We start from the raw sequence: 14,413 nt of genomic DNA on the forward strand, positions 1-14,413 counted from the left end.
ATTATCGAATCCTCGAACCGATTCCTTATCGATTCTCTTATGGAGTCCAGATAGGTTGTTGTATATGGAAAAAAAACACACAATATTTGGTTTAACAAAAGCTCACTTTTATTATATAATAAAAAAAATAAAATCTAATAAATAAATAAATATTGACTGTTACCCACCTAAAAAAATAAAATAAAATAAGTAAATATTGACTGTTGTTACCCAAAGTATATTAAGTGAGATTTTTCAGAGAAACAAATATATACAGCCTGTCTCTGTGATCACTATAGGTGTATAAATAATAATATAGTGTTAAATAAAATCAGTCCCTTGGGCGCAAAACTGAAAATAATACAGCTCTCCAAAAAGTGCACTTCTGCTGCTATTGGAACATAACTGTTTGTTATGATGCTTTGACATTTTTTGCACTTTATTTCTTTATTGAAAGAACATTCTATGAAGAGAAAAGTTGTTTGCAAATGTGGTTACAATGCTAAAAAATGAAAAGTTAAAGCTAAAAAAAGAAATACACTTTATTGAGTTAACATTATTTCTTTATAGGGGGAAAGATGTTATGAGCTAGGGAATATAACAACTACACTACCCAGCATGCAACGGGAGTTACGAGCATGCGCGGTAGCCCCGAAAAGTGTTGCATGTTGCTACGCTGTGAAAGTAAACGTCAAGAACTCAGCCAACACGCCTCGTCTGCATTATTTATAATTAGACAGACAACACATATACAGTGTGATTTTGTTTTGTTTACAAGGAAAGAAAAACAAAAGTGTTAAAAAGGGAGATGTGTTGTATATATATGTATGTGCTGCGGTTGTTTTAAGAACGTTGTGACAGCTGCCGTAAAGGAGGTGCGTTGCTAGCCTGGTTGCTATGTTTCCGGTTGGTGGTAAAAGTGTCCGTCATGTGTTTTACCCTGCTAAAATCTCTCAGTAAAGTTATTCGATGGATTATAGCTTTTGTTTTGAACTTTATTACACCTTGGAGCGCTTTTTCCCGTCCATTGTTTTTCCTGCTTTCGCTATCTGCGCCTAATGACTGAGCTACGTGACGTCATTTCTTGTGATGTCCCACGGAGCATTTCTGCTCGGGACGGGATTCGAATAAAGAATCAACTCTTTTTCTTTACTATAGTGGTCTCGATAACGGGTACCGGTTCTCAAAAAGGGATTAGAGTCCGAGGACTCGGTTCTTTTCTTATCAAACAACCGGGAAAACCGGTTTCGAGTATCATCCCTAGTTTTGTGTACCATAACTCCTTTACACACTGTGGTGCCTGTGCTATTATTTGTTGTGCACATTCCACCCTCTTTTATTGCGGTTAGTTTGGTTCCAGAGACGACTGCGATAGAGGACCTTCTGCAATGTACAAGTTGTTATTTATAGAGATGTCCGATAATATCAGACTGCCAATATTATCGGGCGATAAATGCTTTAAAATGTAAAATCATAAATTATCGGTATCGGTTTCAAAAAGTAAAATTTATGACTTTTTGGTCAACAGCCATACAGGTCACACTGAGTTGTGTTGTGCACATTCCACCCTCTTTTATTGCGGTTAGTTTGGTTCCAGAGACGACTGCGATAGAGGACCTCCTGCAAAGTAGAAATTGTTATTTATAGAGATGACCGATAATATTGGACTGCCGATATTATCGGGCGATAAATGCTTTAAAATGTAAAATCGGAAATTATCGGTATCGGTTTCAAAAAGTAAAATGTATGACTTTTTGGTCAACAGCCATACAGGTCACACTGAGTTGTGTTGTGCACATTCCACCCTCTTTTATTGCGGTTAGTTTGGTTCCAGAGACGACTGCGATAGAGGACGTTCTGCAAAGTACAAATTGTTATTTATAGAGATGTCCGATAATATCAGACTGCCGATATTATCGGGCGATAAATGCTTTAAAATGTAAAATCGGAAATTATCGGTATCGGTTTCAAAAAGTAAAATTTATGACTTTTTGGTCAACAGCCATACAAGAAAATGTTTTTAATTTATTTATCTTATTTTATTTGATTCATTTTTTTAAAAAGTACCTTATCTTCACCATACCTGGTTGTCCAAATTAGGCATAATAATGTGTTAATTCCACGACTGTATATATCGGTTGATATCGGTATCGGTTGATATCGGTATCGGTAATTAAAGAGTTGCACAATATCGGCAAAAAGCCATTATCGGACATCCCTAGTTTTATACAATGTAGTAGCCGTAATGATCAGATATAAGATGATACACTGTGCTGTTATTAGGGATGGGTAATGTTCACATTTCAACCGATACGGTACCAATTCCAAGTACCCGGGAGTCGATACCGGTACTCAACGCTACCAATTTTTGGTACTTTTGTACGCGCAAATAAATAATAGTTGTTTTTGATGATAAAGTCAAGGTTTATGTTTACATTACATTCACATTCTAATTATATTTAAATTTTAATTTTAATTTTTAGTGCATTTATTTTATTGTATTTAATACTTAAAATAAAAAACTATAAAAAAAAATTGAAATTTTAAATTGACATTTTTGTTGTGTTTCTGCTTTCAGTCCAACTTCGCCATGGGTCGCTTCCCCAGCACCTGCAGGACTTGCTACATGCTGGACTTCGGTTTGGCCCGACAGTTTACCAACTCCAGCCAGGAAGTGCGACCGGTAAGTGATATCGTGTTGCACATTTTTGCTGCGTGTTTCTGTACAATAGACATGAATGAAGGTGTTCAGGTCTCATTTGGACATTTTGATATCGCTCCAATATCATTAAAAAAAAAAAAAAAAAAAAAGTATGGGATGAGGTGCTTGCGTGTAAAATGTGTGATATCATGTGCGATACAAGCAGTCCTGCATGGTGTGTACTTGTGTGTGATATCATGTGCGATACAAGCAGTCCTGCATGGTGTGTACTTGTGTGTGTGATATCCTGTGCGATACAAGCAGTCCTGCATGGTGTGTACTTGTGGGCGATACAAGCAGTCCTACATGGCGTGTACCTGTGTGTGATATCCTGTGCGATACAAGGAGTCCTGCATGGTGTGTACTTGTGTTTGATATCATGTGCAACGAAAGCAGTCCTGCATGGTGTGTACTTGTGTGTGTGATATCATGTGCGATACAAGCAGTCCTGCATGGTGTGTACTTGTGGGCGATACAAGCAGTTCTGCATGGTGTGTACATGTGTGTGAAATCATGTGCGATACAAGCAGTCCTGGATGGTGTGTAGTTGTGTGTGAAATCATGTGCGATACAAGCAGTCCTGCATGGTGTGTACTTGTGTGTGATATCATGTGCGATACAAGCAGTCCTGGATGGTGTGTAGTTGTGTGTGAAATCATGTGCGATACAAGCAGTCCTGCATGGTGTGTACTTGTGTGTGATATCATGTGCGATACAAGCAGTCCTGCATGGTGTGTACTTGTGTGTGATATCCTGTGCGATACAAGCAGTCCTGCATGGTGTGTAGTTGTGTGTGAAATCATGTGCGATACAAGCAGTCCTGCATGGTGTGTACTTTTGTGCGATATCATGTGCGGTACAAGCAGTCCTGCATGGTGTGTACTTGTGTGTGATATCATGTGCGACACAAGCAGTCCTGCATGGTGTGTACTTGTGTGTGATATCATGTGCGACACAAGCAGTCCTGCATGGTGTGTACTTGTGTGTGATATCATGTGCGATACAAGCAGTCCTGCATGGTGTGTACTTGTGTGTGATATCCTGTGCGATACAAGCAGTCCTGCATGGTGTGTACTTGTGTGTGATATCATGTGCGATACAAGCAGTCCTGCATGGTGTGTACTTGTGTGTGATATCATGTGCGATACAAGCAGTTCTGCATGCTGTGTAGTTGTGCAAAGCTGGACCGCCTGTTAACATCTAAATGTCCAATTAGCACACAGTTTGTTCTATTTTAGTCATTTACAAAAGGTAAACATGCTAGGCTATTTGCTACTAGGAAAAAGCAGCTACACAACAGCTAAGCGCACAAGCTAGACATACACTATAATCATTAAACAATAAAAAAAACTGCACATTTGTCAGTATGAACAAGTATCAAATACTTATAGTTGCATATTACTTCCAAGGTGGAATGATCCAGTAACAAACGTGTCCGCATCATTCAACTTACTGCGTCATGATTTATTGTGGCCACTCGTTGTCACAAAAAAAACAATTCCCACTCCACTTCAACTTAAAGACAGTGTAAGTCCATTCCAGATGGTTAATAATAAATAGGTTAGTGTTTTTCATACCTACCATTGTTCTCTGTTTGACTCATTTCTCTTTTTACCATTTCACACTACAAAAAAACAAATAAAAAGTTTGTTGTGGTGCTCGTTGCTTTAATGGCTACGTCAACTTTCCTTCCCCAGCCCCGTCCAGTGGCGGGATTCCGTGGAACAGTCCGTTACGCGTCCGTCAACGCACACAAGAACAAGGTAAACGGTGCCCCCATTGACATCTTATAAGTAGACGCAGCATTGGCTGCTGTGACGCGAGAAATTGGGCCGCCATCTTGAAGTGGTGATGAGGAGCCGGCGAGCAGCCTAAACTGACAGTTGACAGGCAGAAAACAAAGATGCTAAACTGACAGTTGACAGGCAGAAAACAAAGATGCTAAACTGACAGTTGACAGGCAGAAAACAAAGATGCTAAACTGACAGTTGACAGCTAGAAAACAAAGATGCTAAACTGACAGTCGACAGGTAGAAAACAAAGATGGTGTTTAGCATTTTCCTGCTCAAATGAGCGGACTGTTGAAAATAGGTATCGGGGGATTACTTTTCACAAGTAAGATTTAACATTATTGTACTATTGGTTGTATTTTGTGAAAAGAATATTAGCACAGAGTTGAGAAGGAGCAAAGATCTTCACTAGTACTGAAATAAACCCCTGACTGGAAGGATAGATAGAAAATCAACAATACTATTAAACCGTGGACATGTAAATACACGGCTGGCGAAGGTTAACAATGCTGTTGCTAACGACGCCATTGAAGCTAACTTAGCAACGGGACCGCACAGAGCTATGCTAAAAACATTAGCTCTCCACCTACGCCAGCCAGCCCTCATCTGCTCATCAACACCCGTGCTCACCTGCGTTCCAGCGATCGGCGGAAGGATGAAGGACTTCACCCGATGCGTTTGTTCGGCCCGGAGACGTAGGAAGTCAAGGTGAGGTCGGCGGCTAGCGCTCCAACAAAGTCCTCCTGGTTGTGTTGCTGTAGTCCGCTGCTAATACACCGATCCCACCTACAACTGTCTTCTTTGCAGCCTTCATTGTTCATTAAACAAATTGCAAAAGATGTCCAGAATACTGTGGAATTATGAAATGAAAACAGAGCTTTTTGTATAGGATTCTACGGGGGTACCATAACTTCCGTTACTCTGACTTCGTCCCGCGCATACGTCATCATACCGCGACGTTTCAGCCGGATATTTCCCGGGAAATTTTAAATGTCACTTTATAAGTTAACCCGGCCGTATTGGCATGTGTTGTAATGTTAAGATTTCATCATTGATATATAAACTATCAGACTGCGTGGTCGCTAGTAGTGGCTTTCAGTGTGAATAACTACGAATAATAAAACATGTGTCCTTTATCATAGCTACACGTGTGACAAAAAAGCGCGTGGAAATCAGTGGTATTCAGTGAGGTGAGATGAATTAAATGCGCTGTCAAAGGAATTGCACCGAGTGGAGCGGATCACCACTCCAAGATGGCGGCCCCGCGTCTCGTTAGCGCCAGCAGCGCTCCATGCCCCCGTTATCAATAACAACATCTCAACTCCACCCCCTTGCGTGTAATTGTGCAGGAGATGGGTCGCCATGACGACCTGTGGTCCCTCTTTTACATGCTGGTGGAGTTTCTTGTTGGCCAGTTGCCATGGAGGAAGATCAAGGACAAGGTAAGTCCCGTCCTGGAAGCCACGATGTGTGACAAAATGGCCGTCTGTGTGTTGATGTAGGAGCACGTGGGCAAGCTGAAGGACACGTACGACCATCACTTGATGCTCAAACACCTGCCAGCAGAGTTTGCCCTTTTCCTGGAGCACATCTCCAGCCTGGACTACTTCACCAAGCCCGACTACCAGGTGGGCCCCGACACGGCCCAGACAGAACCTTGCGGCGTCTGTGCACTGACGGACTTTTTGTGCTCGTTCCCAGCTGCTGATGTCGGTGTTTGACAACAGCATGAAGACCTACAACGTGGTGGAGAACGACCCGTACGACTGGGAGAGGACGGGCACAGACGGTACCCTGGTGATCAGCGCCAGCGCCACCACGCCACAGCATCACACCCGCCTCACGCCGGCACACATGGGGTGCGTTTCAGACACTTGTACACTGAACAGGGGTGTCCAAACTTTTTCTACTGAGGGCCGCATACTGAAAACCGATACTATATGTAGATTTTTTTTACCTTTAGGTAAGGGTGTAACGGTACACAAAAATTTCGTTTTGGTACATACCTCGGTTTAGAGGCCACGGTTCGGTTCATTTTCGGTACAGTAAGAAAACAACAAAATATACATTTTTGGTTATTTATTTACCAAATTTGTACTTTTCAATGAAGATAACTTTAAACTAGTCTTAACTTGAAAGAAATCCACTCTATACATTGCTAATGTGGTAAATGACTATTCTGGTTTTTGGTGCAATATCTACATAGGTGTATTGAGGCCCATTTCCAGCAACTATCACTCCAGTGTTCTAATGGTACAATGTGTTTGCTCATTGGCTCAGAAGGCTAATTGATGATTAGAAAACATGTTCACATGTTCACACACCTGAAACCGGTTTAGCTCGTTACAGAAGCTACAAAACTGACCGTCCTTTGAGCGGGTTGAGTTTCTGGAGCATCACATTTGTGGGGTCAATTAAACGCCAGAAAAAGAGAACTTTCATCTGAAACTCGACAGTCTATTCTTGTTCTTAGAAATGAAGGCTATTCCACTAAATTGTTCGGGTGACCCCAAACTTTTGAACGGTCCACAGGGTCCATTGCCAGGGTTCATGTGGTCAACATATATCAAATAAAAACTAAATAAGATAAGGCTCAGAATTAGGGATGTCCAATAATGGCTTTTTGCCGATATGCCGATATTGTCCAACTCTTTAATTACTGATACCGATATCAACCGATACGGATATCAACCGCTATATACAGTCGTGGAATTCACACATTATTATGCCTAATTTGGACAACCAGGAATGGTGAGGATAAGGTACTTTTTTTAAAAAATGAATCAAATAAAATAAGATAATTAAATTAAAAACATTTTCTTGAATAAAAAAAGAAAGTAAAACAATATAAAAACAGTTACATAGAAACTAGTAATGAATGAAAATTTGTAAAATTAACTGTTAAAGGTTAGTACTTTTAGTGGAGCAGCAGCACGCACAATCATGTGTGCTTACGGACTGTATCCCTTGCAGACTGTATTGATATATATTGATATATAATGTAGGAACCAGAATATTAATAACAGAAAGAAACAACCCTTTTGTGTGAATGAGTGTAAATGGGGTGGGTTGGTGCACTAATTGTAAGTGTATCTTGTGTTTTTTATGTGGATTTAATAAAAAACAAACAAAAAAAAACAACAACGATACTGATCATAAAAAAAACGATACCGATAATTTCCGATATTACATTTTAACGCATTTATCGGCCGATAATATCGGCAGACCGATATTATCGGACATCTCTAATAAAAACAGCAGTGAATGGGTGCGGGAGGTTTTTTGGGTTGGTGCACTAATTGTAAGTGTATCTTGTGTTTTTTATGTGGATTTAATAAAAAATAAAAAATAAAAACCAAACAAACACGATACTGATAATAAAAAACCGATACCGATAATTTCCGATATTACATTTTAACGCATTTATCGGCCGATAATATCGGCAGACCGATATTATCGGACATCTCTACTCAGAATGGTTTCTTAACAAAACCTTTCTACATATAAAGTGCTTTTTTTGATTGATTGATTGGGACTTGTATTAGTAGATTGCACAGTACAGTACATATTCCGTACAATTGACCACTAAATGCTAACACCCCAATAAGTTGTTTAAGTCGGCAAAAGTTTTCTTCTACATATAAAAAGTGCAACATTAAACAGTTTCAAGTCAACTCAGCCTCAGATTAACTTTTCTTTTCCCCCCCCAGCCTTTAACCCTGGTAACTTTCACTCAATCTTCATGTTTTTTGCCAGAAAAATCAGTTTATCCACATTGTGTGCAGAAAGAGCGGACCTGTTTGCAGTTACAATTAGGGATGTCCGATAATGGCTTTTTGCCGATATTGTCCAACTCTTTAATTACCGATACCGATATCAACCGATACGGATATCAACCGATATATACAGTCGTGGAATTAACACATTATTATGCCTAATTTGGACAACCAGGTATGGTGAAGATAAGGTACTTTTTTTTAAAAATGAATAAAATAAAATAAGATAAATAAATTAAAAACATTTTCTTGAATAAAAAAGAAAGTAAAACAATATAAAAACAGTTACATAGAAACTAGTAATTAATGAAAATGAGTAAAATTAACTGTTAAAGGTTAGTATTATTAGTGGAGCAGCAGCACGCACAATCATGTGTGCTTACGGACTGTATCCCTTGCAGACTGTATTGATATATATTGATATATAATGTAGGAAGCAGAATATTAATAACAGAAAGAAACAACCCTTTTGTGTGAATGAGTGTGAATGGGGTGGGTTGGTGCACTAATTGTAAGTGTATCTTGTGTTTTTTATGTGGATTTAATAAAAAACAAAAAACAACAAAAAAAAACCAGATACCGATCATAAAAAAACCGATACCGATAATTTCCGATATTACATTTTAACGCATTTATCGGCCGATAATATCGGCAGACCGATATTATCGGACATCTCTAATAAAAACAGCAGTGAATGGGTGCGGGAGGTTTTTTGGGTTGGTGCACTAATTGTAAGTGTATCTTGTGTTTTTTATGTGGATTTAATAAAAAAAAAACAAAAAAAAAACAACAACAAAAAAAACCAACGATACTGATCATAAAAAAAACAATACCGATAATTTCCGATATTACATTTTAACGCATTTATCGGCCGATAATATCGGCAGACCGATATTATCGGACATCTCTAATAAAAACAGCAGTGAATGGGGGAGGGAGGTTTTTTGGGTTGGTGCACTAATTGTAAGTGTATCTTGTGTTTTTTATGTGGATTTAATAAAATAAAAAAAATAAAAAACGATACTGATAATAAAAAAAACAATACCGATAATTTCCGATATTACATTTTAACGCATTTATTGGCCGATAATATCGGCAGACCGATATTATCGGACATCTCTACTCAGAATGGTTTCTTAACAAAACCTTTCTACATATAAAGTGCTTTTTTTGATTGATTGACTGAGAATTTTATTAGTAGATTGCACAGTACAGTACATATTGATTAGTAGATTGCACAGTACAGTACATATTGATTAGTAGATTGCACAGTACAGTACATATTGATTAGTAGATTGCACAGTACAGTACATATTCCGTACAGTTGACCACTAAATGCTAACACCCCAATAAGTTTTTCAACTTGTTTAAGTCCACGTTAATCAACATTAAACGGCCTCAAGTTGTTGCTCAGATTAAATAAAATGACAAAACTTTTCTTCTACACATAAAAAGTGCAACATTAAACAGTTTCAAGGCAACTCAGCCTCAGATTAACTTTTCTTCCCCCCCCCCCCCCCCCCGCCTTTAACCCTGGTAACTTTCACTCAATCTTCATGTTTTTTTGCCAGAAAAATCAGTTTATCCACATTGTGTGCAGAAAGAGCGGACCTGCTTGCAGTTACAATTAGGGATGTCCGATAATGGCTTTTTGCCGATATACCGATATTGTCCAACTCTTTAATTACCGATACGGATATCAACCGATACGGATATCAACCGATATATACAGTCGTGGAATTAACACATTATTATGCCTAATTTGGACAACCAGGTATGGTGAGGATAAGGTACTTTTAAAAAAAAATGAATCAAATAAAATAAGATAAATAAATTAAAAATATTTTCTTGAATAAAAAAGAAAGTAAAACAATATAAAAACAGTTACATAGAAACTAGTAATGAATGAAAATTTGTAAAATTAAGTGTTAAAGGTTAGTATTATTAGTGGAGCAGCAGCACGCACAATCATGTGTGCTTACGGACTGTATCCCTTGCAGACTGTATTGATATATATTGATATATAATGTAGGAAGCAGAATATTAATAACAGAAAGAAACAACCCTTTTCTGTGAATGAGTGTAAATGGGGGAGGGAGGTTTTTTGGGTTGGTGCACTAATTGTAAGTGTATCTTGTGTTTTTTATGTGGATTTAATTAAAAAAAAAAAAAAAAAAAAACAACAACAACAAAAAACAACAACGATACTGATCATAAAAAAACGATACCGATAATTTCCGATATTACATTTTAACGCATTTATCGTCCGATAATATCGGCAGACCGATATTATCGGACATCTCTAATAAAAACAGCAGTGAATGGGTGCGGGAGGTTTTTTGGGTTGGTGCACTAATTGTAAGTGTATCTTGTGTTTTTTATGTGGATTTAATAAAAAAAAAAAACAACAACAAAAAAACAAAACGATACTGATAATAAAAAAAACGATACCGATAATTTCCGATATTACATTTTAACGCATTTATCGGCCGATAATATCGGCAGACCGATATTATCGGACATCTCTAGTTACAATGTCTCAGTGGGTCAAAATCTAGTTTTTAATGCAATATGCTCTTAAATCTGCTGCTATAAAAACATTTGTTATTGCTTTAGCCCTGCCTGACTCGCCGAGGAGAGGCTGCTTGAACGCGGCGTTTGCGCGACGCTCGTCTTTATCTTTGTTGAAGCGATGTTCACTTGGGGGTGGTGACGCTTCAAATGGGTTAGCATGTTTGACGTGTTGGCAGAAGCAGCCGCTGAACAATGTCGGCAAACCTCCATCCTCCATTGTTGTATCGCACCGCGAAGCCTTAGTGTTCCCAAACGGGAGATCTTAACGAGGTCGTAGTCCGGTCGCTGCTAGCATGCCGTGTGTTGTGCCTCGGTGTGCATTGTTTACACAACGTGCGTTACGCTACTTTATATGTCCGTGTGGAAACTCGTTCGGTACACCTCCGAACCGAACTGAAACCCCCGTACCGAAACGGTTCAATACAAATACACGTACCGTTACACCCTTACCTTTAGGGCTCCCCTCAAGTTTGGTCCCAGGTAGCCAGTAGAGCAGTTCTGGGCAAAATACGACCCGCGGGCCACATGCGGCCCATTAAGATTATCAATCCGGCCCGCCGGACGTTCGACATAATTTTTTTTTACCTTTAACAGCAAAACTGTAGCCGCCATTATGATGTGCAGTGCTCTTTTTAACCATACCAACTTTATTTATAAAGCCCTCTAAAAACAAGCACAGTTGAAGAACAAAGGGCTGTACACCACAAATAAAGGCAAAGGACAGACTAAAAAATAACATTTAAAACAGAAGTAAAATACACATTGAAAAAGCAAATACGAATTATCCTAAGAACAATTTGTTAGATAAAAAGCAGTTAAATGTCAGGCTTGGTCAAAAGGATAGGACTCAGACGCAGAGTAGAGCAGTGTTTCCCACACATTCATTTATTTGTGGCAGCCCGCCACGAAAGAATTACGTCCGCCACAAATACAAAAAAAAATAAATAAATAAATAAAATAAAAAATAAATAAATAAATAAATAAATAAATAAAATAAATTAAACTAAATTTAAAAATAATTTAAAAAAAAAATGTATTTTGTTTTTTTGTCCTGTCCATCTTCTCAGGCAAATCATATAGTTGATGTAGATGCCCATATCGGCTGTTCAGATTTACTTTACAAAAGAGAAGTGTAGGATACTTCTCTTGTTGCCTTATTTGTATTTGACCACTACTGTTTTCTATTTATTTGTTACTGACTGTGGCAGGACACCTCTGCCTCTGTTTCACTTTATGTTGCTGGTAAATAATATGGTTGCAGTTAGAGATGTCCAGCCTGGTCCTGTTTTCACAGCGTCACGCCGATATATGTGTTAAAATGTAATATTGGAAATTATCGGTATCGTTTTTTTTATTATCGGTATCGTTTTTTATTTTTTTTATTTTTTTTATTTATTTTAAAAAAAAATTAAATCCACATAAAAAACACAAGATACACTTACAATTAGTGCACCAACCCAAAAAACCTCCCGCACCCCATTTACACTCATTCACACAAAAGGGTTGTTTCTTTCTGTTATTAATATTCTGCTTCCTACATTATATATCAATATATATCAAGACAGTCTGCAAGGGATACAGTCCGTAAGCACACATGATTGTGCGTGCTGCTGCTCCACTAATAGTACTAACCTTTAACACTTAATTTTACTAATTTTCATTCATTACTAGTTTCTATGTAACTGTTTTTATATTGTTTTACTTTCTTTTTTATTCAAGAATTTTTTTTAAATTAATGTATCTTATTTTACTAATTTTTTTAAAAAGTACCTTATCTTCACCATACCTGGTTGTCCAAATTAGGCATAATAATGTGTTAATTCCACGACTGCATATATCGGTTGATATCGGTATCGGTTGATATCGGTATCGGTAATTAAAGAGTCGGACAATATCGGATATCGGCAAAAAGCCATTATCGGACATCCCTAGTTGTAGTAGTAGGCTAAAGTTAAATTATTTAGTATGCACTAATTAAAGGGGCAGAGCTTTAAGAGACATTTTAGCTTTTATATTTTATAAAGATATATTTTTTGTAAGAACCACAATTAATAAATATATTTCAGTGAATAACTTATTGTTCAAATCTGTATATAAATATGTACATAAAGTGTTGTAATTATATTGTAAAATGGATGGATGGACGTTTAAAACAAAACTGTTATTATTAATTAGTAAGTATACATTTTTTGAGCCTTTTTAGAGAAAATCATATCATTGTAGTAAATTATGCAAATTGCTCGATGATGTCATGGTGACCACGCCCATGGCCACGCCCCCGCCGCCACAGGTATCTTGGCAGTTTATGGGAAACACTGTATATAGGTCATCAAATCTCACTTATCTTACTGAGATCATTTCGGAGCAAAACCCTTAAAACAAGTAAAACACTCTCACATAAAATCTGCTTAGTGAGAAGAATGATCTTATCAGACAGAAAATAAGCAAATATCACCCTTATTTGAGATATATATATATATTTTTTTTTTTAAATATTTATTTTATTATTATTTTTTTTTTTTAAATTTTAAATTTTTTTTTTTAAAATTTGAGATATTTAATCTTACTTAGATTTCAGTTTTTGCAGTGCAGAGAGGAGATTCTGTAGAGAAATCTCGTTCTTTGGTTGACTTTTTTGATGACCTTGGTTGCCATTTTATCTCAGGAAAGATTAGCCTCTAGAATGGAACCTAGGTAGGTGACCTCATCTTTCCTGGTGATAACAACGTCACCCACTTTAATAGTGAAGTCACTGACTATCTCAGGGGTCACCAATGCGGTGCCCGCGGGCACCCGGTAGCCCGTAAGGACCAAATGAGTAGCCCGCTGGCCTGTTCTAAAAGTAGCTCAAATAGCAGCACTTACCAGTGAGCTGCCTCTATTTTTTAAATTGTATTTATTTACTAGCAAGCTGGTCTCGCTTTGCCCGACATTTTGAATTCTAAGAGAGACAAAACTCAAATAGAATTTGAAAATCCAAGAAAATATTTTAAAGACTTGGTCTTCACTTGTTTAAATAAATTCATTAATTTTTTTACTTTGCTTCTTATAACTTTCAGAAAGACAATTTTAGAGAAAAAAATACAAACTTAAAAATTATTTTAGGATTTTTAAACACATATACCTTTTTACCTTTTAAATTCCTTCCTCTTCTTTCCTGACAATTTAAATCAATGTTCAAGTAAATTTATTTTTTTATTGTAAAGAATAATAAATACATTTTAATTTAATTCTTCATTTTAGCTTCTGTTTTTTCGACGAAGAATATTTGTGAAATATTTCTTCAAACTTATTATGATTAAAATTCAAAAAAAATATTCTGGCAAATCTAGAAAATCTGTAGAATCAAATTTAAATCTTATTTCAAAGTCTTTTGAATTTCTTTTAAAATTTTTGTTCTGGAAAATCTAGAAGAAATAATGATTTGTCTTTGTTAGAAATATAGCTTGGTCCAATTTGTTATATATTCTAACAAAGTGCAGATTGGATTTTAACCTATTTAAAACATGTCATCAAAATTCTAAAATTAATCTTAATCAGGAAAAATTACTAATGATGTTCCATAAATTCTTTTTTTAATTTTTTCAAAAAGA

At 37.0% G+C, this 14,413-nt stretch overlaps 1 protein-coding gene across 2 annotated transcripts in view; it reads left to right on the forward strand.

The window, feature by feature from the left end:
• The window catches only part of ttbk2a (tau tubulin kinase 2a), a 91,083-nt gene that overhangs the window by 36,675 nt on the left and 39,995 nt on the right, over positions 1-14,413 (forward strand). For both annotated transcript variants that reach the window (XM_062040956.1, XM_062040957.1), the window contains exons 6-10: positions 2,558-2,662; positions 4,378-4,443; positions 5,820-5,912; positions 5,973-6,098; positions 6,172-6,329. In XM_062040956.1, coding sequence (XP_061896940.1) covers positions 2,558-2,662; positions 4,378-4,443; positions 5,820-5,912; positions 5,973-6,098; positions 6,172-6,329 — 548 coding nt within the window. The remainder of the gene's footprint in view (positions 1-2,557; positions 2,663-4,377; positions 4,444-5,819; positions 5,913-5,972; positions 6,099-6,171; positions 6,330-14,413) is intronic.

Source organism: Entelurus aequoreus, linkage group LG03 (genome assembly GCF_033978785.1).
Source record: "Entelurus aequoreus isolate RoL-2023_Sb linkage group LG03, RoL_Eaeq_v1.1, whole genome shotgun sequence".
Lineage (NCBI taxonomy): Eukaryota > Metazoa > Chordata > Actinopteri > Syngnathiformes > Syngnathidae > Entelurus > Entelurus aequoreus.